General features: G+C 50.3%; 1 protein-coding gene across 3 annotated transcripts; it reads right to left on the bottom strand.

The window, feature by feature from the left end:
• Positions 1–5,222: 5,222 nt before the first annotated feature.
• On the bottom strand, positions 5,223–26,211 carry TOM1 (target of myb1 membrane trafficking protein). Of its 3 annotated transcripts, none has more exons than XM_048301106.1 (16): positions 26,102–26,211; positions 18,711–18,795; positions 16,871–16,949; positions 16,554–16,703; positions 16,307–16,441; positions 15,915–16,061; positions 14,824–14,940; positions 14,246–14,379; positions 13,556–13,589; positions 12,913–13,021; positions 11,792–11,912; positions 9,319–9,394; positions 8,870–8,932; positions 7,115–7,174; positions 6,733–6,769; positions 5,223–6,625 (listed from the first exon to the last, which is right to left on the bottom strand). In XM_048301106.1, exons 1-16 carry the CDS (start codon positions 26,151–26,153, stop codon positions 6,477–6,479), a joined length of 1,548 nt encoding a protein of 515 aa, XP_048157063.1. In that variant the 5' UTR covers positions 26,154–26,211; the 3' UTR covers positions 5,223–6,476. The 3 variants fall into 3 exon arrangements, with proteins under 3 accessions (XP_048157063.1, XP_048157065.1, XP_048157064.1); XM_048301108.1 differs by lacking the exon at positions 26,102–26,211 and adding an exon at positions 19,773–19,946; XM_048301107.1 differs by lacking the exon at positions 8,870–8,932.
• Between the last annotated feature and the right edge of the window lie 14 nt (positions 26,212–26,225).

The raw sequence follows: 26,225 nt of genomic DNA, 5'->3' as shown, positions 1-26,225 counted from the left end.
GCACTGCTGGTACCTTTGGAGGGTTGGATAGCCAGGCATGGCTGTGCTAGGCAAACCCCACACACAGGAACCCCAGAAAATGGTGTGGTGGGAGATGGAGGCACAGGCAGATTTCTCAGGATAAATGAACCAGCATGACAAAAATAGGAAATGCATATTACAATACATATTTTCACAGATGTATGGGTATATATAGCACAGAGCTATGGGCAAGGAGAGAGCCTGGGCTGTCTGGAAACAGAGCGGGGAGAAGGAGGGAGAACAGTGCAAGCACCCTGAAAAGCATATGCCTGACCAGAGTCAGGCAGCGACCTAAAGCACACAGCGGGTCTCCATGTTATGGGTACACTGGGGTGAAGTTTTGGGGGAGGGTGAGTAGAGCCCACCACATTTCTTAGAGTCTTGGTAGCCATGGGAATCAATCCTGTGTCCAGCTAGGAGCTGCTTCGGCAGCCAAATGGAGGTGTGGGAGGGAGTGGGGCAGAGTTAGCAAATAAAAATCCCATTTTGTGAAAGTGTTTCACTCGGTGCTGCTCCCTCTTTTGTTTCAGTGCTACAACCGTGGAAAACAAAGTGTGCCCTGACTGCGAGACAGAACAAACCGTGAAACTTTGGATTTGACAAACAACACGTATTCAACAAGGAGGACCTTGTACCACACTGCTCACGCCTCAGGAGAAGGAGGAACTGGAAGCCAAGTTTTGCACAGAAAACGAGACCCAAGTCCCCCCTCCCCGCCAAGGTTTCCAAACGACCTCTGCGTGGTTCCCTGCTCCAGGCTATAGGAGAAATGCTGGGCCGAAGGAAGGGGCTGTTTCTGGAGATTTCTCCAGCTGTCCGGAGCAGCGGGACCGGGGCCAGGAGCAGCAGCTGCAATCTCCGCGCTGCCATAAAGAGCTTCCCGTGGCGCCTGCTCCGCCGTGACTCAGCAAAGCGCCCCTCGCGCAGCCTTTACTCAGCAATCGCCCGGCCTGACCCTGACTCAGCAGGACGCCCACGCTGGGAAAAGGCTGACTCAGCACTAGCGAGAGGCGGCTGCGGGTTTTGGGGCTCGTGGGAGAGGGGGGGAGCCCTGGTGGAACGTGCGGCATCGCTCACAGCCACAAAATGTTCCCCTTTCAGCTGTCCTTCCCAGAGCCACACCGGGTGAGGCAGGAAGGGTTGGAAAAGCTGGTGTCCCAAGGTGGGGAAGCTGCACACCTCTCTGACCTGGAGACGTGGAGGATGCTGTGGCCATCTGCTCTGGGACCGGGACAGTCCGTGCTCCATACGGGGGGAGTCAAGGCATGGGAACACTCAGGGGCCGGATGGGCACCCAGCTTTCACTTGTGCTGGTGGAAAATAGCAAACTAAGGAACCATGTGTGGGAACGAAGCCATTTTAGAGACAGGCATTTAGGATGCGCCAAATTTAAGTGACTTACTCAAGGCCACGTAAGGTATCTGTGGCATAGCCTGTGCCCTCTCCTTCGCTCATTACCAAGGATCGCTCCAGGGCAAGCAGGCAGGACCTCATTTACCCCACCGAGCTGCTGTCTTTTGAGAGGGTGACAGGTACATGCTGACGAGGAGAAATAAGCCAAAGAAGGGTTAGAAAGGGCAGATATTTCTTCAAAGTCCTTAGTTTATGGCACAGTGGGCTCAGCACTGGAGAGCCCTGTGCACGATGGAGCATACGGACTGCAGCCCCCACGGCAAGAGAGCCAGAACATCCCCGTTTTTGGGGGGATGCATTCCCTGGAATCCCAGGCTCCGACGAATCAGGGCTTTGGGCTCAGCCCTTCTTCTAAGCAGTGGTGGGCACAGCAGGACCTCAAGGCCGTGGCGGCAGCTCTTTGGCTAAATAATCATTAACAAGGTGACGTGGGATTTGAATTGTAGTGTTCAGCTGCTGGGTGTGGTCTGGCAGAGGCGGAGAGGGACCAAAGGTGCTCGGCAAATGGTGAGACTGAAGGTGCCTGGTATGGGGCCAGCCACCACCTGACTGCCCTGCTGGACTTGATGGTTCATGGTGTGACAAAACATGTCCCTGCCCAGCGGCAGCAGGGCACTGCTGGCAGATCACCCACTGGCTTTTCTTCTTTTCTTTTCTTTTTTTTTTTTTTTTTTTTCCTTTTTGGACTCAGGCTGCAAAACAGCTCAGAGAAATTGGCACCTCTCTCTCTCTCTGAAACTGATCTGGTATTTAAGCTTTTTTTTTTTGGGTCAAGCAGCTAAAAATACCACTGAAGTGCCTTGCAGCAACTTTTCTAAACACAGATTCTCCTACCACTCTGTGCTGGTGAAAGAGACCCCCTTAAAACCACAGGAAAGCTGTGTCCTTGCCTCATCCTGCTGCAAGATTTGCTTCGTGCCTGATCCACGCTTTGCTGCCGAGATTGGCTAGGAAAACAAGTGCCTGGATACAGGCACATGTAGCTTTCCTGTGCTGGGAGGGAATTCCTGATCCCCCCGAGAAAATCCCTGCTGCATCCCCCCTCTCCCTGGCAGCCTCCCTGCCGGGACTGAGCCCCCAGCCTCACTGTTGCACAGTGTAGCACCCCTGCATACCCCGTCCAAGGACTCCTGGCAAGGGCCAACGTCCAGCCCTGCAGGAAGGCTGCTGGAGACAGCACTGCAGCAAACTTGTACTCATGGAGAGCCATCCTGTCAATGACCATCTCTGTTCCCTTGATCCTAAGCACTGGGGCAGGCACTTTTCTTCTCATTTGTTTATACATTTTCCTATCCTCCCTCCCTCTTTTTTTTTTTTTTTTTCTTTTGGCCTCTTCATCTCTTCTTGTGCTTCCGTTTGTTTATGCCACCTACACAGATAAAAATGAGTTACCTACAGAAGTGTTGTCCTTCCTCACAACCCACCTCTCTGCTGCCCACTGGGTTCCCACCATACCCTTCCCAGCATCTTCATCCACTCTTAGCAGCACCAACAGTAATCTTAAGGAAAGGGGAAGTGGCTTTATTCTCATTTTGTGAAGGGAGAGAGAATTTGGTTATTCAAAATAAGCTTTGAGGAAGTTTTGACATGGCAAAGCAATATGAAAGTACTGTGGAATGGAGAACAGCCCTCCCAGTGTACTGGCTTTGGACATTTCTGTGCTGACTTTGTGAGACAATACTGTGGGAAGTCAAGACATATTTTTGTTACCTCCCTTTAGAAAAATTCATGTACTATTTGGAGGTTAGTGGTTGGTAAAAGAGAAACGTAATTTTTTGCCTCTATGAATGTGATGCTGGCACGCCAAGTATCACGCTACCCAAACATCACGGAAATTCTCATTAACTTTTAGCATATATTTCGTTTTTAGAGATGTGGAGCAACTCTGACCCAGTACAAGGAAGTTATGTCTTTCTTCATCTGGCATAGCAACAGCTGTTCTGGGTCATGCAAAATATCTGTCCAGGTCAAGATCCTGTTCCCAGTGTGGCTATTAATGGATGCTTAGGCAGATTACAAGCACCCCTTCCCGTCCTCCGTGCAGCCACAACACGTGGATGCATGTTCTGGAGTGGTAGTTGTGCGAGTGTGCACAGGGCTGATGGTTGCAGTGAAATACTAGAATAAGGAAAAACTTTGTTTTGTTTCTGTCCCCCGGGGCGGCAGAGCCTGCTAAGCACGTCACTGCCAAGGGAGGGGCTGTCTCTGCAATGGGGAAGCCCGAGCTGGGTGTGCGAGGGACCACAGCCATCTGGTGGTCAGAGCGAGCAGGCAGCGCTGTTCTTTCTTCAACAACATCAGAAAACTTTTAAAAAGGGAAAGGCATTTAAAATAATTCCTTGCAGTGCTTTTTTTTTTTTTTTTTTTTTTTTTCAATCATGAAGCAGTTTTTGCCAATGCAAAGTGCCCAACCTCTATTTGAAATGATCTCTTGCAGAACTAGCAGGTTTTTTTTCCCTTCGCTTCTGAAAAGAAACCTTGCAAAATTATTCAAGCTATTATTGGTATAATCTATAACAGCACGACAGTACTAATTTGGAATCTTTCCATGCCTTCATCCCCATTCTTCATATTTTCAGTTACTTGAAAAAGAGATACATTTTCCCTGTCAGATAAATCTCAGTGAAAAGCACTGTGGGGAGGGGACAGGCTCACCCCGGGGGCCGCAAGCAGCACTCTGAATTTTCACCTGTTGGCCATCGATTCAAACTGACCTCACTTGGCAGACACCAAAAACCCTTTCCATCTGTTTGCCCCTTGACGAAAATAGCAGCAACTCATTTCTCCTGCACTCAAGTCTTCCTTGGGGACAGTTCCCTCTTAGATTTGCCAGGTCCTGGGCCAGCTGTCTGGGGAATTAAAAACAAGGTGAGGGTGAAGACGGGGGCTTTATCCTGAGGTGGACTCAGGGCATCCCAGAGGCAGTAAGGAGGAGTTTGAACTCCCCATACTCAGGATATCCATTCAGGGATGTCTTCATCTCTCCTTTTGGGAAAGTTGCAGGCAGTGCTCCGAGGTAGCTGGAGGCACTGAGAGCTTTCAGTGCCAGCTGAGGCATGAACCAGTGTTAAAGCATCACCAGTGTGAACAGCCCGGTACCCTGCAGAAACACTGACTGGGCACCAGAAGCCCTTCCTTCCCAGCTGAGCCAGGCAGCCTGAGGCCAGGCACTGGCTAGAGGGCTTGGGCCTTGCTTGCTCTGGAAGCCCTTCCAGCCTCACAGTTACAAAACTAGCCTGTATTCCATCATGAGCCAGCTCTTGCTTCCTCTCCTGCACGTGCTCCAGCAGGGGAACCTCAGCCACTTGGCCCTTTTGCCTTTCTTCGGATGACATTTTCGAATCTACTTAACCTCCTTTTAAGAATCCTTCCCACAGCTCCCACTCAGCTGGACACTGGAGAGGTAGCATAGGGACAACTGAGGATGTCCTGTGGATACCAGAGGGCCCTTTAGTAGCAACTGTATTTCTTGCATGTCTTTATAAGTGACTTACAGCCTGCAAGGTGGGTATTCAGATCTGGCCACAAGGCAGAGAGGGAAAGGAGAGGGGGTAGCTTGCCCTCTTGCTGTTTTGAGATGGGCTGTAATCACCTCCCCACAAGACTGTGGTAAAAAGCAGGGAGCACCTCCCTTGACTCCCAGCACCCTCAGCCCCCATGCTGTTCTCCTCTCAGCACCAGTGCCCTTGCCTTTTCATGGAGAGCAAATGTGGCTGCATGGTTTCATCCCTCTTCTCCCCACAGCATCCTCCCCTCCCCACACCAGCACTGACAGCACACACCGTATCTTCAAGGGAGACTCAAGTCTTTGCTCCTTTAATGTGCAGTAAAAAAAGACAACTCTCCCACGCTCAACAAGAAATCCCACGAGCAGAAGCCCTGAGCTTGGCACCCTTCTCCCTGGCTTTCATTTACAACTGGGCAGCGTGTGCAGTTTGCTCAGGAGGGTTTTTCTCCCCATGTGCAGAGGAGCTTCTGGCTGCTGCAGGGCTGCTTTGCTGGCATGAAATGACTGATGTCTCGCTTCCCCTCTGTGCTCATCAGCTGAACAAGCTTCTACAGCAACAGCACGTTCCCACATGCTGATGGAAGGGCCTCCTGCTTTAAGGGGACGCAGTTCTGTGACCCCAGTGCACACAGCCACCCTGAGGGAGTCTGTAGCATTGGCCTGGCTCAGAGAGACTTCCCACACCACGGCACAACGTGGTGGAAGGCATTGGTGGAAGTGAGAGAGGGAGGTAGGATCACATTGGGAGAAAAATATGATAATGGAGAATTAAATTAACTGCAAATAGTTTGCTGAAGGCACATCCTATCCCGTGGGAGACAGTCCCTTCAGCCTGGGGTACCACTTGCAGTCCTGGGTGCTGCCAAGGGCTTGGATGACTGGCTGTCATGCAATGGAAACATCTGAGCTGTGGGTAGGATTCTGAATAAACTGATAGGGAAAGGAAGGCGGGGAAGAGGAAGAGAAGGGGTTGAGTGGGAAGGTGTTGCATACCACAAGCACTTGTGAAAGAGAGATTAGAGCAACAGGGTTCCTCTACCGTTAGTGTTCCTCCTTGGCCACCAGTAATGTTTCACATCCCCGTGCTTTCCAGTCTAACACTGGCAGGCAGAGGGCTGGAGATACATTCTAGGAGAGGGGTGAGGAAAGAGGCAGGCAGGAATGATTTCAGCAGCAGACTGCAGCCTCTCCTGTTTCTTGGCCAAGATCTCTAACTACCTCATTGGAGACTAGGATGAAGGAGCTTCTTCCGGAGCTTCTGCTTTGTCCACACTGTACCATAAAAAGCCCACTGAACTCCCACATTCTCTAGCAGCTTTGAACCCCCCCCTTCAGAAGTCTATTGTATGATATCCCTAAACACAACAAAGATTATCTGAAGTCTGAAAGCAGCTTAAAAATAAAAATAACTCAAAGGTGAAACAGGAAGAGAATGGAGGAAGGGGACAGAGTCCTTCCTCTGCTGGCCCCTGGTTGGAGGCAAGCAAAACAGCACACACAGCCTCTTGCTCCACAGCACACCGGTCCATAGCATTCACAAGGCAAACATAGCATCATCTTCCTTTGCTTGCTTCCGATGATGGCTGGCAGCAGGAGGGGACACAGACGTCCCTGCCGAGGAGCTGGACAAAGTGGGGAGGCGGTCCGCAACTTTCGCTCGCTCTTCCAGAAATTTGTCAAACTCTGAGGGCAAGAGAAGAGCAGAGCATTAGCAAGGAGGGGGGTTTGTGGAAGAGCTAAGGTGCTGCCAGGAACAGTTAAAGAAGAGGGTTGGCTGGCACCAACCTTACCTTCACTGGTGACACCTTTTGCATCCTCTGATTCGCCCTAAAGAAGAAGGAGAAGGGCATGGTTAGAAGGAAGGTAGGTAAAGGCATCTCACAGATGTGATTCTTTGCACATGGAGAGACAGGATAGTGCTGCCCCCACTTCCACAGTACAGACACGTTAGAGGGACCCTGAGCCTCAGTTCATTAGCTATGTCTCCCAGAAGGCTGATTGTACTGTTGTGGTATCCCAAAGCCTGTGTCCTTGCCTTTTCCTTTCGTGATCCCTCCCAGCAGCCTGTGCCACACATTCAGCAATGCCAGCACTGTTACACACTGCCTGAAATCCAGCCCACAGACAACTCCAGCAGGACTGCTGGCTCCAGGAAAGCAGCTCCTCACTTACCACGTCAGTGGAGAGCCACTTTTCTATGTCTTCCATGAAATTGGCTTGAGGAACTGGTACCTGGGGCAGAAAAAAAGGGGTGATGAGGCCAAGAAAATAGAGGATGTTCCAGTAAATCCACTATGCAAAAAGAAAGCCCAACTCACAAGCTCACCCTCTCGCTCCACTGTTCTGTCAGCTCAGGCCCATCCAAATCCAGCCAGTGCCACTGCAAAGCTCTCCCAGCTACCGGTGCCATTGCTTACCTGCTTCCTCTGCCCCATCCATGCCCAGACACGCAGTTTCCAGGATACATGCCATTAAAAGCATCTGTGGTTTGGTGGTTGGCTTTGGGGTATTAGGACTGGACCAGACTTTGCTTTTTGGTGAGGACCCACTAGGTGAATATTGGCTGCTTGTGTTAGGCAGCCAGAGAACAAGAGACATGCATTTTTCTACACCTCCTCCCTTCTACAAACCAGTGACAGTCTGATGTCAAAATCTGAAATGCTGAAGATATTAGAGGTGCCAGGTCTGGCAGCACAATAAAGGGGAAAGACACCTGCCAAGAACTGATTCCCTGGTAGGATCATGGACCACAGCAGGATTTGACATCACACTTTCAAACTACTGAAACAGACCCATCAAAGAGAAAGTCATCTACAGTTAAATTTTACTTCCAGTAGGGATGAGGCTAGCTCAGAAGAATTCATGTCCCTGATCAATTTAAACAGAAAAGAGACATATTCCTAGTGGACAGAGATAACCTTGAAAGAAACAAAATCAGATTCAAAACCCCAGATCCTTTTTTCCAGTCATGAGCTCCTGAACAAAGCTGAGCAAGAAGCAGCCCTTGCTAGAGGCTCCCCAAGCAGAAGCATGAGACAGTATTTGTGGGAACTTATTTATTAGTTTTCTAATATATATAGCTCCCTTGCCCTCAGGAAAACACTGAGACCAAGAAAAAGAGCAACGCCTTTGTACCAAAGACAGGCAGATTTTCCCAAACCAGGGAGCAAGCGCAGATAGTTATCACAGCTGGCAGATGGATGAATGGGAACAGAAGAGGATGTGTGAGATTAGGGAAGTTTCAAAGCAAACTGGCTTTGCCTACACAGAGAGGATCTCTCTGGGGTAGAAGTGCATTCAAGCCAACTGTACAGCATGTGGGGAAACTTCCTAGAGCAGACATCAGTCTGGGCAGTGCCCATTACAGGAAGACAGGCTAACAAGCTTCAGACCCAGGAGCTGTCAAAGCCTCTGTGTGCCTGTGGGAATGCAATTGCAGGAATTCCTGCTGCCAAAAGACCAAATTCAACCTCCTGAAAGCTCATTCACTAGCTATAGGAAGAAGCCTTCAACAAGGTAAAGTCAGAATGCGTTTTCCTTCAAATGAGGCACTTCATGCTAAGGAGGAGAGACTGCAAGGACAATGAATGGCAGCAGCTGCCCTCAGCAGCTGCCCTATTGCCTCTGCTTCAGACACCCATCCCAAAACAGGCCATCCTCTAGCTCAGAGTGGCACATGCTCTCTTGACCTCAGAGCTCTTAGGATTTTTTCCTGCACAAATGTTTACTTGAGGAAGGACTGACACACTGCCTGTTTCCTTCCCAAACCTGGTCTCCACTACTGGCCCAGCCCAGGGCTGCTTAATTTCAGTTAGCAGTATCTGCTGATGTCTGCTGTGCATCCTCATGTGCTGTGCCAGTGACACTTCTGTGCCAGAGCCCCAGCCTCCTTCCTCCCTGCTGGTGCTCCACGACCTCAGATCTCACCATTCCTTGACGCATCATCCACTTTGTCAGCTGGGCTCCATCACTAGAGGCACCAGACTCCCCCTGAATGAGAGAGAGTCTGCATTGCAGTGTGAGGGAGAGGGGAGGCAGTGGGTTTGGGGTGGGGGAAAGAATATACTAGTACTGGTGGCCTACTTCTCTGATTGCTGAGAGAAGGCAACTGGACTTGGAAATTTGCTGAAGAGGAATAAAACATACATTTCCAGGTGGAAATTTCCCTGGGGAAGGACATCCTTCAGGCAACCCCAGACCTTCCATAGCTCCTCACCTCAGGGCTTTAAAGAATGAGGTATGTAGCCCAGCTAGGAAATGCAGGTTGGTGGAGAGTGGGAGTTACTTGACTTTTTCCAGACAGCACACTTACTGCCTTGGTGAGCCAGGAGGTTGCTCCCATTCCTGGTGATGTACTAAAAGCTGTGGCCACTTACCGCTCCTGTGTTCTGCTGCCGGGCATCCAGGGCACCAGCGAGGCCTTTGGTGGCTTGGGGGTCTTCATACTTTACCCTGGAAGCAAAAAGTGAGACAAAACACAGGCTGATGAGAGGCCTGAGAATGAAGAGCAGGAAAACTCCTAAACATAATATTCAGTTCTTCTGACTGCACAACTTTTCATGCCTCATCTTTCTGCTCCCAAGAGCATCTAGAAAGGTGTGCAAAGCCCTTATTAAAGGCATAGCCCACCACAAAACAGACTAATCTACTCACTGGAACAGCATTGTGGGATCCAACAGGACAGCCCTGGCACACTGACAGAAGAATGACAAGGACTCATATGAAAACTAAGACACAGACTTACAGCTAGGTGCATTAACCACAACACTTACCTTCTTTGGGGTGGACTATAAAGAGAGAAAACTAACACAGACTGACCAGAATATTACAGACATTTTAGAAAGGATTTGAGCAACAAGCCCCTACATACTCATCTATCTTCATACACACAAACAGCTCAGAAACATCTCTTTAACTAATACCACTCGAGAAATGATGGTGGCAGAGGCTCACTGGCCTATTCTATATAGGTGGGACTGGATGATCGGAAGAGCCTCATGTTGCTTCCAGGCCTCCAAACGCACCATTCCACACGCAGACACGTCTCACCCATAATTTCCCTCATCCCATTCCTGTGCCCCCTCTAGACTGCTACTACACATGACAATGACACACGTCACCATTTGATCCATGCTGAGTGGGGAAAGCTGTCCATGCTAGGAAAATGAAGCCTTTCACAGAAACTCTCCACAAGTTTCCTCTCCAGCTGCTCCCAGGCCCCTTTCCACAGATCCAGCAGAACATCAAGTGGAGCTGGTTTTGTTGGAGGCCAGGGGCTTGGGCCACCGCCGCTCAAACTTCTCAAAGAAGTGCTCATCAGTGAAGGGGCCGCTGTGGACAATGGCATCCAGGATGAAGTACAGCGCTGCTATCATGCCACTGATGAGGAAGAATGGCAGGAAAGGCTTGAAGTGCCTCAAGCACTGCTTCACCGAGACACACATAAAGCATGGGGGGTCAGGAACAAACTCCAGAGGCTCTGCCAGCACGTCCTGTTCGGGAGCTGCAGGGCAATGAGTCTGTTCAAGTGCAGGGAGACACTGAGAGCAGACACTTGTGAGTGAAATGTGAAGCCTGAGCCACCAGAGGTTACCTGGCAGGAGTGCAAGTGCAGGCAGATGAAGGGCAGTGAGGAATAAATAGAAGATGCCTTGTTACTTGTGGAGAGATCATAAACCTCAGCCTGTTAAGGACTGCGCTACAGCAGAGAGGATACAATTCCACCTCTGTGCACATCTCCAGCACTGAGCACATACCAATGGCTCCAGTTTCAGCCCCAGATTGGGTGCTGTTGAGACAACTGTTTTTGTGCTGGACTGTCTCTGTCCTCAGGCAGCACAACCCACAGTAAAAGCGGTGGGGAAACCCAGGGACAAAACACATGAAGTCATGTGTAGGCCATGGGTTTCCCCACCATGTTTACCAGAAGCAGTCTGAGGCAGAGGAATGAAAGGAGATGTGGTTAAGAGACCTTAACTTGACATGTGTAAGAGACCTTAACTTGCTACTGGCCAGCTGCAGAACAAGGCACTCCAGTGGCTGCAGGAATGCAGGAGCACAGGTCTTGGAGGGCTGGAGGCAGTGATGTGCCCCTGGTCTCTACTGCTTGGTACTCAATGGAGAGCAGTGAATGGCACTGACAGGCAAAGCAGTGTGAGATCAGCCACAGTCTCTAAACCCAGGGGATCTGGTCAGCACAGCTCTTGTCAGCTCCTCCACAACAAGGGTTCGGGAATCCACTCTGCAGTGGAGAAGACCTCTTCAGTTCATCCAGTTCTATGGAGACCCAACTCTTAGTGCTTTACACCAGGAGGTCTCAAACACACCATGGACAAAGAAACATCAGTCCCACTTGCCAACGGGGAAGCTGAGGCACAGAAGAGTGCCCTCTTGCAAGGCACAACTGACTGCACTCTTCCTGCACTCCAGCTCAATACTCTGTCTGTTAGGCTGAATCAGTACTCAGCAATTCCCAAATTCAACATTACCCCTGTCAGGGCACATGAGTTAAGAGGCAGACAAGAAGACTGAGACAGTCCCACTCCACACCTTCATCCCCAGACACTGAATCTTCCAGAACATGTGGCACTGCAATGCTCACATGCTCACTAATTCCTTCTCCCCATACCCAGGAGGACACTGTGAAGGGGAGATGTTGGCAGCAGGAAAAAGGACTGGGAGCACAGAGCTCATCCTACAAACACTGTGCATGTGAAGAGTGCATTTCTGTTGCATCCTCCTGTCTCCCAGGAAGTGCTGCTGGTTGGGGTCATGGCCCCATTTACCCTGAGCCCTCATCCTTTGCAAGAAGGCAGGACAGGACAGGACAGAGGGAGCTGCTCCACTCACCCTCTGCGCTGCTCAGCCAGCGAGCTGCCACGGGTCAGGGCAAACATGTCAAAGTCTTCTTCCAGCTTGCCAGAAGTGTCGAGGGAGTGCAGCCCTGCACTTACACTGCTTGAGCCTAGGTCTGTGGGAGAGAGAGCAGGGTCAGCAGGCAGCACAGAGCAGCAAACGGAGGACTGTAGGCTTGGAGAGTGCTGGATGGGAAGCTATCATCAGAATGGGCTAAACTGCTCTAGGTCCACTCCTCCATCCCGCTCCTCAGCTGCAGCACAGTCTGTTCATGTGGGCAGTGTCGTGGGTGAAGTAACAGAAGCAGTTTCTTTGCCTACTCAGTAGATACTTTTGGCTCAGTTTCAGACAGCAGCAGCATCAATTTACTGATGCTGAAGGCTAGATGTTCCTGACCATCTTAGACAACTCTGGAGGGAATTGCTCCATAACCTGTGGAAGAAAATAACCTGTGCTTCTGGGCAAATGCCTCTGAGACAGATGAGTGGATTTTGTGACTCAGGCATCATCTGAAAAAAAGGTGACTTGAAAAATATCTTAGCTGGCTTGTCTGTAAAAACAGTCTTATGCCAATTTTCTGCACCTGCATCCAGGCAGTGCTAGGTAGGCTGTTGGTATATCTTGAAGAACCCCCAGGATCCCCCAGGCTTCTTGAGTAAACAACCTGTCAAATCCTGGGTCCTGAGCCCAAGATGCTCATGGCTGCCTTTGCAGCATAGCTTCAGCTGCTCTGCTTCTCCCAGACCTCAGTGGTCAGCCTGACACCACACAGCAAGAGAGGTAAGCAGGCAATGCTGCCAGGCATTGCAGAGAGAGCAACTTTATTCCTGATCCTTCTGGAAGGCAAGGTCCTTAGCCACACACTAATGCTGAGGTCCTTCTTAAGTCATGGCCACCTCCTGCACAATGTGAGGTGAGAACACCAAGACATATGCTTGAGTGCCCTGGGGCATATACAAGCTTCTTCATGAGTTTATTAGTTGAAAACACAGGGCATTTCTCTAGGTTACTCTATGAATCTGACTAAATAATTTTGGGAGATGATTCAAGGGCAGGAAAGGATTTTCAAAGCAGTACAGGAGAAAGACTGAGGGGAAAACCACATGGCAACATACTCATTCCAGCCAGCTGAGAGGAAAGGTTGCTGGTGACTTCAGGCTGTTTCAGTGCTGAAGGAGTACTGGGTGCCAGGTCAATCAAGCTGTTCTCTGCCTCATTTGGTGCCTTTGTAGGAAGAAAAAAGAAGATGGTGGAGAGTTTCTGAAGCTTGGACACCCTGACCCTACAATCGTAGCTCATTGATACTGGAGAGGAAAGCCCTTCTGCGCTCATTAAAAGGTATCAGCTATGAAGAGGGAGAAGAGGGACAGTGACCAGAGAACTGGCTGGGAATAGTGTCCCAGGGCAGGATATGCCGTGGTAGCCAGCCTCCCAGCTCTGCTGGATGTCAATAAGTAGGGTAGATGCTCGTTCAGAGGACAGGGTAGTGCTCAGAGAAGGTTTATATGGGAATTGGAATCTCACTAATAAACATAACTGCTGCTCTGCTCTGCTCTTGCTCATTGGGCAGGGCGGGAGAGGCTTGCAGTGGGAACTGGGGTGTCCCACACACCAGGTGGTCTGGTGCAGCCTGGCTGGGACAGCAAAGCCCACCATTTCTAAGTGGGGCAGACTGAACCTCCCTCCAAGTCAGCAGGGCACTGCTGGACCTGCAGGATGTAAACCAAGCTGCACAGAGGGGCAGTTGCTCCGAGTTACCTTAACAGGCTGTCCTGTCCGAAGTCGCTCAAACCTGCAAGAAAGATGACAGGATGCATTTCAGTCGTGTGGGCTCATTCACCCACAGCCCAGGAGATTTCTTATAAGACTTGGCACAGTCTGCCGTTTCCTACCCACAAGGAAAGGGGAATCATGGCTCAGGGCCCAATTTCCCCTCAAGACACCCCAACAAGACCCAGAGAGTTGATGTCTCCTGAGAGGTGGTGTGAGAATGCTTCTTAGGATCCTCCAGAGTTACTCCTAACCAACAGCTCTCCATACAGTTCATCTGGGGATGAACTCCCCAGACTTCATTCTAGCAAAGAGATGTGTTTGTTGAAACAGAAGGGAAAAAAAAAAGGAGTGCTGATCCCACACCTGGGCAATTTCTTTCTGTCCCCATCTGCCTCAGAGCTAGAAAACCAGCTCTTTCCATGCAGTTGCCTCCTTCTTCTGGGTTATGCCACAGGCACATCTTTATATCCCGTCAGGAACTTACACAGCAGTTTTGAAGGGACAGGAATTAGTCAGCAAAAACTGAGAACAGGCTTTGTTCTCAAGGATGGATGATACAGACTGATATGTCTCGAGTATTATACTCATGGGCAGATCAAAAGGGTGGGCTAGGCAGCCTTCAAGGGCAGTGAACTCTTGAGGGAGAGCAGGGAAGAGAAGGGAGGAGAGAGGTACCTTTCATGGCGTAGAAACACGTTATTGAGGTTGTCATTGATGAGGAGCAGCTCCTCGGTGAGTTGCTCGTGGAGGACACGGGGAATCAGCTCCAGGACTCGCTGCTGCATGGCTCTGCATGTCCGATTCAGCTCCTGTTCAAAGCAGGGCAATTTACCACAAAGGTCACGCTTATGGCTGAGCACTCACAAATCTAGAAGTCTGTCTGGAACACAGACCCCAGAGGCTACTATCAGGGATCTATCAGGAACTGTTGATGAGCAACAAATATTGGTGTGAGAGGTAAATTGAGTCTGAGCTTTACATGGAATAATTGTATGCTTTTAGTGTAACACATCACCCAGAAAGAAAGGCCCTTGGCAACTACAAATTCCCACGTGAGATGATTCCAGCCTCGGTAGTGCAATTTCCATCCACCATTGAAACTCTACCTTCCCTGTGTCTCCCTTATCCCTTCACTCCCTGATAAAGCCCCACACTAAACTGTCCAGTCCTTCCTCTGGCATGCATCGGGCCTCAGTCCATCCAGTCATTGTGCTTCATGTGCCAGCCCTCCACCCCTGCCGTGTGTTCCTTACTTGCAGCAGCTCCAGGTCAGAAGGCTCAGCCTGGGATGGCACCAGCTCTGTCAACATCTCCGACATAACCTTTGTGTTCCCATTCACCACTTCCAGTTCTCTGCGCAGCTTCCCGATCTGCAAAAGCAAAGCAAAGTGACAGCTCCACCAGGGAAGGTGGAGGACGCAGCTGAGGTAGCTCTGAATGGCAGGGAATGGCACCACATATGTAAGCATGTTCACAGAGCTGGAGGAACAGCCACTGGGGAGTTTGTTTGTCACCATTCATTTTAGCTCTCAGGAGCTCCCAACAGGAAACACCTTCATTACTTACCATCAAATTCATTTGCTGGTAACAGATGCCAGGCCCTCACCTGGGATCTTTGGCCACTAGCCTTTGATTTTTAATAGCCAGCACAGGCTGCTGTTATGATTCAAATCTCTCCTCAGCTAACAGCCCCCGTGTGGTAGCCATTTAAATAGTTTAATTTCCAAAGTGGTGTACGAGAGGGGAAAAAAATTAATTCCCATTCAACAGGAGAGCCTCAGCTCAGTGTGCAGTTGAAGCTTTATTCGTCTGGTTTACAAGCTGCTAATGACCCTCTTTAGAACAGTTTCTACTCTCTGTTCTGCAAGGGAATGCAAAATACCGACAGCTGGAGGTTTGGTGCTGAACATGGTATCATATGAAGTCAGGGTGAGGAAGGAGAAAAGAGGGTGGGGAAACAAGTGAGGAAGCCCTAGCCTTTGGAAACCACATAGCCAGATAGGGTTGATTCATATAAAGTAAGCAGTGAGGCAAGATAAACAAAGATGATAAAGAGGCATCATGTCTCAGCTCTCCACTTCCCTATAGCCAGGAGAACTTTCCTTTACCTGCAAGCAGCCCTGTCTTAGGAAAACATAACCACTCTATGGTTGCGGTATCCCAGTTCATCACTGTGACCACAATGGAGCTCTGGGGAGCTCTCGAAGAACTGTGCTTTAGAGGAACAACTCCTTGAAGACAGAGGCCGGGGCAGGACCAGGACTGCAGTCCCAGAACAGTGTTTGTGAAATAGCCTCAAACACAGGCAGAGTCAGCAACATCCTGGGATTTGTGTCCAGCTCACCTGCTCTGGTGTGGGCGTGATGGGCGCGTCGCTGGATGTGCCCCTCCCGGGGGGCAGGGTGACAGGGTGGAGGATGGACTCCATCTGCTGAGGGGAGTTGACTGTGGGTGAGTTCTGTCCAGATTGAGAGTTGGAGCTATACACAGTCTGCAGACAAAAGTGGGGAAGGTGACAGAGAGAAGGAGATGTTAGACACTCACACTTGACAGGGCAGTGCAACTAGAGGAGAAATATTGATGGCAACTCCCCATCTGCTTTCAACAGCTCTTGGCTGTCCTGGAGCTTCTCACCACCCAAAAACCCTCTAAATGCAAGACAGAGTTCCTGAAATCCCCTCATTGCTCCAGAATGGCAGCTGCCCAACATTCTTCTCTTCAGCAATACTCCCATACCCTCTGTGGTGTGTGGATGGGTGACAGCATGTCCAGATCAGTCATGGGGAACTCCAGGCCCTTCCTTCTCAGGTCTTCATAGACAGCAACGACACCAGTCAAGTCCGGAGAGCTGCGGAAGGCATCTGCCCAGGACTGGGGAGAAGGAGACAGTACAGCCCATCACCACATACAACAACTTTCTGTACAGACACCCAAACACACACACTCTCTGGATGGGTGCAGATGCTCACACTTCTTGACTCACCTGGATGAGGGTCAGCACCTTGTCGTGCACTATGGCAGGTGGATTGTTCTTTGGGAGGATCGTTCTCACCAGGACACCTTCTACAAAGTCCTGGCTGGACACAAGGATGTGGAAGCGATGGCCGCAGTTCTTGACGCAGGTCTCCAGGACCTTCAAAGGCAATGAAGCATTAGCTGTAGCCTTCTCTGCCCACATGTTAGACTTGTTGGCTTTAGGTACATGTGTCTGTTCAGCATGTGTGCTAAAAAGTACTTGTGTTCAGCACTCAGCTTTACAGCAGGGTATCACAGAGCAGAGAAAGAGCCCTGACCACTCACCGTCAAAGCCAGCATAACTTCATGGAAGTTCTTATTCCCTACAATTCTCTTCTTAATGGCTCGGAAGGCATCTTTGGGCCTGAAGGAGAAATAAGATGAAGGAAGATCATCAGAAGGTTGGGGCAAAGAAAAACAGCCACTGGTTTTGGATGCCTCATACTCAACAGGTATCCCTCACCATGCTTTCAGGATGGCTTGAAGCAGTGACTGGTAAAGCAGCGTCTGCTTGTAGTTCTGCAAGAGGAGTGGGGTTGACTGATCATAGAACCATTTAGATTGGAAAAGACCTTCTAAGGTCATCAAGTCCAACCATAAACCTAACACCGCAAAGTCCAGCACTAAACCATGTCCCCGAGTGCTGTTACTGAAGTTGGAGGCCTCTGCGCTGACATCTGAAACAGCTCAAGATGTTTAGGACACAAGAGAGAACAGAGGAAAAACAATGCTAGAAACACACTTGCTGGGGATAGAGCAAAATCCCATGGCAGAGAGACTGAAGAGGAGGAGATCACAGAAAAGCTTGGCATGGGTTAGAAACAGGAAGGAGAAGCAAGCTGTGGCAATTCCTGTGTTGCTCAAAGGGGAGATGTTTAACATTTCCCTGGAGACAAGGAGGCTCAAAAGCCGCAGGGGAGATGCAGTGGCAAAATCTTGCCTATATTGCAGGTGGGTATGAGAGCAACAGCATAGCAGGGCCTCATTAACCATTCTCAGAGGGGAGAAACACCATGGTCTCAGACCATTGTGGTCTTAAGAGGGCACAAATGAACCAACATGCTTTAGCAGAGCACAGGAAGTGAAGCTGAGCTAGAAGAGCAGCAGTGCCGGAGGAGAAAAGTGGGGTGGAGACACTGAGGCAGTGAGGAGGGCAGGAGTGTATTGGGCTATGGGGCAGCATGGTGTCAATGGATGGGCATTATCAGGGCAATGGGAGAGCCTGTCAAGCTGTGTTATCAGGTGTCCAAATCTGAAACAAGTGGCCACAGCTCAGGCCTGAGAACTGTGAACAGCAACAGGTGTCTTTGCACCATGGGGATAGTGGAAAAGGAGCGGTGGCAGATCTGTAAGTAGAGATGTTTGACTTTGTTTCCATACAACTGTGAAGCTGAAAACTGGGCTTGCTAATCCTCTGTCAACATCACTGTGGGGTAGGACAGCAGGAGTGAGACCTACGTGTTTTATTCCATGTAGCACCTTCCTTTTTACATGCTGCTCTTGACATCTCCACTGTGAGAAGGAGCATTCTCCCCTGAATTCACTGGCAAATCCCCAGCTCCAGAGTTAACAAGTCTGGCAGATTGATGATTGATCTCCCTGCAGGGAGAGGGAGACAAGAGCTCCCCCCACCCACTTTGTGTGTGTTTGAGTGACTGTACATGAAAATACCAGAGAAGAAACCTAAGAAAGACTGGCACAGTGAGAGGACTGAATAGCAGCCTGAGATTTTCCCCTCTCCTCAGTCACCAGCCTTTAGATTTTTACATTCCCAGAGGAGAGAAAGAGAAGGGTAGGAAGAGAGAATAAATCAAAGTAGAAGAAATGCAAATATGCCTTTTGGAGTTGGGAGGCAGCCTGGCTTGAACAGAGGGTTGTCTGGGGACCCTGAAGGCCTGTTTCAATGGCTCCTAGCACTCACCAAGATTATAGACAAGCATCTAATATGTGCTCTGACAGCTTTGCTATGTCTCTAGGTCTCCTAGCAGAGCCTTGTCTCAGGGATTGTTGGGAAGCATAGCTTATTACCTCCACCAGTGCATGTTACCACTGCAGCCTAGGGATGTGGTGTTACAGGCAGTGCAGGGACCTGCCACTGGATATGGACCCTTGCCAGCTGCCTTACCCTTCTTCAGTCTCGTTAATGATGTCACAGATCTCCATGTTGAGAGCCCAGTCCTCACTCCGCAGGGACCCATCGGTAGCTCTCTCTGGAAAACAGAAACCAAGACAGGGTAAAGAGCAGCCCTGGCACTCTTAAGTTAACCTCTCACAAGACCCCAGACCCCAGCCTGTTTCTCCCTGGCTGCCACTACAACATGCAAGGAAGCTAATCCATATGCAAATTCCAGGTCACCAAGTGCTCCCCACTAGGTGTCACCACGGCAGAGGACATGGCCGGGATGGTGGGTGACCATGGCACCCGACAATACCGACGCACAAACACTCTGTGTGATCTCAGGTGTTCTGCACATGAAGCGAAGGGGCTCAGCATGACTTCAGCTCCAGAGCTGGGGAAAAGGGGGCTTATTTGCTTTGTTACTGCAAGGCCAGAAACTGTGAGTTCAGCCCACTCACGCTGATATGGATCTAATGCCAGTAGCACCAATTATTGATTTGTACCACATAAGGAAACAAAAGAATCAACTCCACTTTCTTCTGTACACCAGCTCTATAAAAATAAACAAGCAAACATAGAAAACTATAAGCAGAGCTTTCTCTTGTTCAACATTTACACCTCTCCCCTGAACTTCTGGCCTTTAGGGAGTGTGGGCAGAAGCAAACTGCAGGCTGAAGTTGAAGCAATATTGTTTCAGCTTTGATTGTGTCCCCTTTAATTAGGAATTCCTCAGTCAGCCTTGATGTTATTTATTCAAGGCAGAGATTTGGGAAATGAGCAGCTATTACTGGGAGCACCAGTGTCTCCACCCTGTAATCATCCATGTCTCAGTCCTAGCCATGCCACCGACTGATGCCTTCAGGGACACCACCAGTAGCTGGGGGAAAGAGAACTGCCATCGGGGCCAGCAGGACCCAGGCACTCCCGAGACCACAGGGAAACACAGAGACACAGCAAATGGCAAGCAAAGGACAAAACCCATCATTTCCAGCTCTCTCATCCTACAAAACACTTGACTTAGCACTGGGGCAAGAGAATTAAAACTGGCCAGACCAGTTTAGCACTTACCAGGTGCTCTTCAGGAGAGCTCAGTCCCAGCGAGGTACTTATAGAAGTGCCTGCATTTTCAAAACTGCTGTCCCTGCAAAATCTGGGGCTGTCCCTTGCTGCTGTGGGTCCTCTACCACTTTTGAGAGGTCCTTCCTCTGCAGAGCTGCCTTTTTCTGCTTTTGACCGAGCAGTTAATGATCCCTGTGTGGGAATGAAATTAAATGCCCATTCACATAGTAAGGGGATAAGGCCATAACACAGGAACATGATTTTTTAATTCCTGCCTGGGTAAGCACATCCATCATGACCTGTTAAGGGTCAGGAACAGAGCTATTCACACCACTGTGCAATGGAGCCTCTTATACACGTGTCCCTCCCACAGATTGCACACCACAGTGTGAGGCTATCTGCATCTTATCACAATCCAGCCACCACCTTTTCTGTTGGCTACAGAATGTATTGATTACACAGTGATTAGGCTGATGACATTGTGGCCACAGCCAGATGAAAGAGGGCAGACAAGGGAAGGAGAGTGGCAGAATGTTCTTGATACTCTTCCACTTTTCTGAAGGTCTGGCTATTATTGGAATAACCTTAAAGCTCCTTGATTCAGGTAAACTTTTGTCACTTTGAGTATTAACTTTACATAGGGATTCTGATCTTGGGCGATCCAAGCTTCCTCAGTAAGGCACAGGAGGAAGCATTGCACTGGGTGCTGTGGTGGAGAATACAACCAGGGCAATGGGCATGTCTGGTGCACCAAGGCATGTACCAGTCAATGGGGGAAACTGTGGTAACACATGAGGGAAAATGTTTTCCATTGGGGCTCCTTTGGGATCACTACTCAGTACAATGTCAGAGCTCCAGGTTTCCTCCTTCCCTGGGACACCAGCCTTGCTGGCAGGCAGGTTGCAGGTCAGGTCAGTGTGATGGGTTTGGCTCATGTGGTTACAAAGCCACCCCTCACTTGTGCTCTCCCCTGGGATCCCTTGCTCATGACACATGATGGTTTGAACAAGCCAGAAATTTCACTGCACTGTTTACTGCCACTGGCAATGAAATCACAGAAATCCATTACACAGGGGTTGCTCTGCTGAAAGGGAAGTTTACATCCACTCTTCTCACTGCACATGGAAGGAAAAACCCACAACTCAGGAACAGGGCTGAGCTTGCTTGGAAACTGAGCTACAGAAGAAACACAGGACAAAATAAAACCTGCTTTTAACCATCAATCCTTGCTGTTCAGATCTCCCCAACCTTCCTTTGCATTGTACACAAACATGAATTGAATCTGCAAACACCCTTCCTTCGCTTCCCAGTGTTTGGTGGCACGCTGTAACCTGCTCTCCACCACCCTTTCCCTCCAAATGCACCAATCCTGCCAAGGTCAAGCAGTGGGTTTGCTTTTCAGAGAGGAATGCAAATAAAACATGTGTGCTCCTTCACCTGGCTGGCCACTTAGGGGAAAACTGGGCTTCCTCAGAAGTGACACATCCTGCCCCGCTGCTACCCCACAAGACACTGGTCATCCTGCTACTGTCACCCTAGTTCATACACTCATCAAGGGACAGCTGTAGTAAAGCAGAAAATCTGTCATAAACTCAACACAGGCTCACAAAATACAAAGCTGGAAGAGTAGTATTAGAGCATATGGAAAACAGGAATGTGACCCTGAGGCAATTTCAAGGACAAAACGCTTGAATTTACCCAGTACAAATTAAGGCCTGGCCTAGCTGGCATTGGGAGAGCTGGAGTTAATGCCCTTCTAATCATCCTTGCCCTCTTCCAAGCTGTAAGGGACTGTCCAAGCCTAGTAAGATACGGAGTTTTCTCCGAAATCCTGAACTTTACCCTTTTGTAAAGCCTGCAGAAGGGGAGGAAACAAAGTCTAATTCATTAGTCACATGAAGGATCAGAGTGGCTGGCCCCATTTCATGAGCTGTAATTAGCACATGAGCTGTCTGCTCCGCATGAAATCTGAGCCCGGGATGGCTGGGGACAGCGGCAAGTCCCTAAAAAGAGCGAGCACAGGAGGCAGGGCACTGCCACACACCCAGCACTCTGCCTGGTGGGACTCATCAGGCAGCATCTACTTCTGTGTGTTACCAGCTGAGCCTGACCTGCAGCAGAGAATTCCCCTGGCAGAGGTTACTGCGAGCCTGCGAGTGCTGTCCCCCTCCAAGCCCCAAACCAACTGGCCGCTGAATGTACAGGAGGCCCTTCACGGGGCCGCTCCAAAGCCACATTGTTTTGGCAGCCAGTCCGGCTCCCCGGGTGTGACAGCACTGGGGTTTGTCTGATTCCAGTCTGCTGCCTCACAAATTCCTCAGGTCGACCCAGAACTGTGGAGGACTGGCTCTGGTACGGGTTGAACCAGAGCATCAGCTCTTTTCCTGCATGGCATTTGATGTGCTCCTGCTGACTGCAGCTAGGTGATAAAAGTTATTTGGAACCGTCAGATAATGAAGAACTCCGAGCTTGGCATAACTGGCGCAAAGGAGCTGTACATTGCTTTGTGCTATGAGTACATTTCACAACCTTGCTTCTTTTCAAGGTTACTGTCTCTGCCCTGGTGGCAGGGGAGAGCACACTGTGAGGCTGGGGATCCCACTCAGCTGTCCCTGCAGCAGCACACCAGCACTGCAGCCAGTATTGTGGGGAAGTACAGGAGCCAGGGACAGAAGGTACTGTGCAGGCTCCTGTCCCCTTTGCTCCCCATTCCAGACCTGGAGTACCCATAACCAGCCAGATGCTTCTCAGAAACCCTTTGCTCGTGATATGCTCTGCCCCTCCTCCAAGCGAAGCCTTCAAACGGTGTTCCCTGCAGTGCTTCTTGCTGGCTCTAAGTTCCTCAGCAAAGCATCAAGCACCTTCTCACTCATTTCAACAGGCGTTTGAGGGCACCAGCAGTTTGTTGCATGAGCCAGCTTAGGTTCAGCAGAAAGCAATTCAAGAGTCCCTTCTCCCAACTTCAGTTCACAAACTCACAGGCCCAAATCAGCATCCTGAACAAGCGTCATGCTTTTACTTCCCTTGAGGGAACTTCAGCACCAGCTCTTTCAGGACTTCACCATTTAGATGTATCCTTCCCCCAAAGCCTGAGAGGACAATGTGCTTTCTAGAGAGACCAGAGATACAGCTCCAAACCTAATTCCAGGATGGTGATGGACACAGAATTTGCTGACATAGTGGTGTGGGTATTTGTGTCTCTGAACTCCTGCCCCTTTCCTGTGAATCAACTCAAATTCTCAGGGATCAAGTGGCTCTTCAACTGCTGCCTTTGCCCCTTTTCCTCCAGACAGAGCAGGCACAGAAGACAAGGCAATGCCTTTTTGAGAAGCACAACCTCACAGGGACCCACAGAGCTCACAGAGGGGTGCAGGAACACCTGCGAGGTGGGAACCAAAAGGTTGTGGGGATTTTTTTGACATATTGTCTTGCATCTGCCTCTCTTCCTCACCCAGGAGCCTTTCCTACTTGCTCCCTCTTTACAGTCTTAACTTTTCCCAGTCCTCATGCTTAAAATAACCCCCATCCATAAAAAAATCTGTGTCATCTCTGTGCTACACCGTTACTTCTATGCCTTGCCTGCCCTCACTCACTGAAATAACCTGCCTCTGTCCATTTTGGTATTGCTATAATTACTAGTTATTTTAGACTTCCAGGGTGAGGAGAGAGCATTGGTGGTTTCATGTCCATCCTCTCACTAAGAGAGAATTCACCTCCTTGAAATTAGATTTTCCATTTTGAAAATGGAAAAAAGCTTCTCTTAGCTCCTAGATGGAGGCACAGTGGATTTCCCTTTTGAGGGGAGAATCTGAACTATGGTGCTTTATCACTCTTTGGAAATTTTCCCACTGGATTTTAAAAAAACCCACCACACAACAGAAACAAAAACTAAAAAACTCAAACAAGCAAGTCTGTATTCCTCTTGCTTGGGAAGAGACATCACAGGAAGAGACACCATCCTGTGCAAAAACCAGACAGAGGCAACTTTTGTGACTAAATCTCAGAACTGTGAGTAAGAAACTAGGAAACCTACTCCTCTGCAACTGACTCATTCTGTGACAGATCACTGAGATTATCTGGGCATTGCTTTCCTAGTCAGAAAAATAAATGGGTCTTACTAGATTAACATTAATGAGGGAATTTGAGAATGTTGCTAGAGTATGCCACAGAGGATTTATTTTTTTTCTTCCTTAGCCTTCATCTAAAGCTATTTTAGACTTCATAAGCTCTATCAAGCATACATGACTTTGCCCAAATAATTTACAAGGACGCAGCATTATCTTTCTGCAGACAGCCCAGAGCAGCAGCGCTGTGCAGGTTTGGTGATCAGGCTCATGGGTTGGACACGCAGCTGCCATGGACCTACCAAACGAGTTTGGGTAAGTCATGTTTGCATCCCAAATTAAGCAGGGAAGATAGCATTTATCCATGTCCCCAGGATGTTGATAGGCAATGTTCAAAAGGAGAAAATATTCATATTTTCAGTCACCAGCCCTTTCAAGTCCTCCACAGAGTTCCTTTTTCACATGCTGTAATTCCTCCATTCCTTTGGACTCCCATAACCCAAATCAACCCCATTCACTAAGATCTCCCTACTATCACACCTCTGCTACTGAGGCTTCTCAACCCCTCTCTGACAACACTTTTGAAATAACTTTTCTTTTTCCTCTTCTTTGCTGTTGGTTTGTTAATTGGGAATCCCTTGCTTAATTGAAGCAAAGCCTGGTTACAATCTGGTTACTCTACTGACCAGAAAAATCTGTGAGGCAACCTTCAGATTGCCTCTACCCAAACGCAAGGGCATATCTGATACACTCACTGAGGGAACACAGAGCATTCATTCAGGAAAGGACAGGAGACGGCTTCTCCTGGAATGTGTGACCAAACATGTGATGTTCTTCTGGGGGTATGTTAAAGATCATCTGGAGGATTTTGATAACAGGAAGTATTTCCTGATGATCCTTCCCCCACCTGGCTGTAATGCATCTCACCTATCTGTCCCAACACCAGAGTGGCACAACACAGTGCCCCTGACACACTTTGGGACAGTGTTAGGATAGCCTCTACAATCATTATAATAAAAGCATTACTTAAAGCAGCTACTTGCTCCCTTCCCACTGCACACACAGCCACTTGCTCACTCATGCAAGCACATCAAAAAGACTGAATGTGGGACCACATGTTCACAGCAAAGAGCAAAGGTCTGACAAGTGACGAACAGCAAAAGTGACCAAGTACATAAACTTACAAGTGGAGAGTTTAAATGGGCATCAACCTTCAAGCACAACTTGAAGGCCCTTAGGCAACACAACATGGGAACAGAGTCTTCATTCTAAGCATTTTAAAGACTGCATCACTGTCTGACACCAGCACGGCTGTTGACGGTCTTGTTCTCTCTAACTGCGGCATCTCTGCTCCACTTTCTCCGACCACATCCTTCTCCCATGTTCCCTGAGCAGCCCTGAGCACAGGGTCTGTGGGACACCATGTGCCTGTGGGCCTGCCAGGTCACAGAGGGGGTGCTGTGTTCATTGTCAAAGCTGGTGCTCCATGCCGTGAACCAGCTCCTGCTGCAGGACCCAGTGCATGGCCCTGCCAAGCACCGCTTGTCCCACAGCTCAATGCAGGGAGGCTCGGGGCACACAAACACCCCCAGCTGCCCAGCGCATGAGTCCTTTGGGTAAGGGACACGGGTCCGAAAGGGTGAGCCGCGTGCCCCAAAGCCAGCCCAGACTGCACCCGCTGTCCCCGCAGCCCCTGCCACCCCCGTCCCACAGCCCGGCTGTCTCCACAGCCCCGCTGTCTCCGCTGTCCCCGCAGCCCCTGCCGCCCCCGTCCCACAGCCCCGCCGTCCCGCGGCCGCCCCTCGCGCCACCGAGGGACACGAGCCCCGCTGCCGCCCGGCCGCGATAGGCTGTCCTGGCTAGAGCCCAGCCAATCAGCAGCTCCCCGAAGCCCCCGAAGAGGCGCGGGCGGGAATGGCCCCGAGCCAATCACGGTGCTCTGCGGTGCCGGGGGGCGTGGCGCGGACCACCGGCCTGCGGCCCCTTTAAGAGAGCAAACTTCACCTCGCCACCCCGAGACCCCCTCGCGCCCCGATTGGCTGGCGGGGCCCCCGACGGAGCCGCCTCGGGCTGCGCGCCCACTATTGGCCAGCGGCACCTGTCAGTCAGAGCGGAACGCTCTTGTGATTGGTTAGTGCGCTGCTGGTCCCGCCGCGGAGGCGGGGGCCGGCGCTTCCCCACGGAAGGGTCCGGCGGACGCCCCCGGGGGCGCGGGGCCGGACGGGCGAGAGGGGGCGCGGGGAGGGTCGGGGGGGGCGCGGGTGCGGCTCTCACCGATGCGCTGCCCCACGGGGGAGCTGAAGGGGTTCCCCAGCAGAAAGTCCATCGCCGCCGCCGCCGCGCCGCGATCAGCTGACGCCGCCGCCGCCGCCGCTCACGTGACCCGTGCGCCGGCCGG

Source organism: Corvus hawaiiensis, chromosome 4 (genome assembly GCF_020740725.1).
Source record: "Corvus hawaiiensis isolate bCorHaw1 chromosome 4, bCorHaw1.pri.cur, whole genome shotgun sequence".
NCBI classification, from domain to species: Eukaryota; Metazoa; Chordata; class Aves; order Passeriformes; family Corvidae; genus Corvus; species Corvus hawaiiensis.
The sequence above is the reverse complement of the archived record's forward strand: the minus strand, read 5'-3'. Positions and strand labels throughout refer to the sequence as shown.

Excerpts from the sequence above, each read along its gene's own strand:
- TOM1 (XM_048301106.1), bottom strand. The coding sequence starts at position 26,153 with ATGGACTTTCTGCTGGGGAACCCCTTCAGCTCCCCCGTGGGGCAGCGC. Across the intron at positions 9,395-11,791 it reads CTGGCTGAGCAGCGCAGAGG|GGTAAAGTATGAAGACCCCC; the intron begins GTGAGTGGAGCA and ends TTTTGCTTCCAG. Across the intron at positions 8,933-9,318 it reads GGCAGCAGAACACAGGAGCG|GGGGAGTCTGGTGCCTCTAG; the intron begins GTAAGTGGCCAC and ends TCTCTCATTCAG.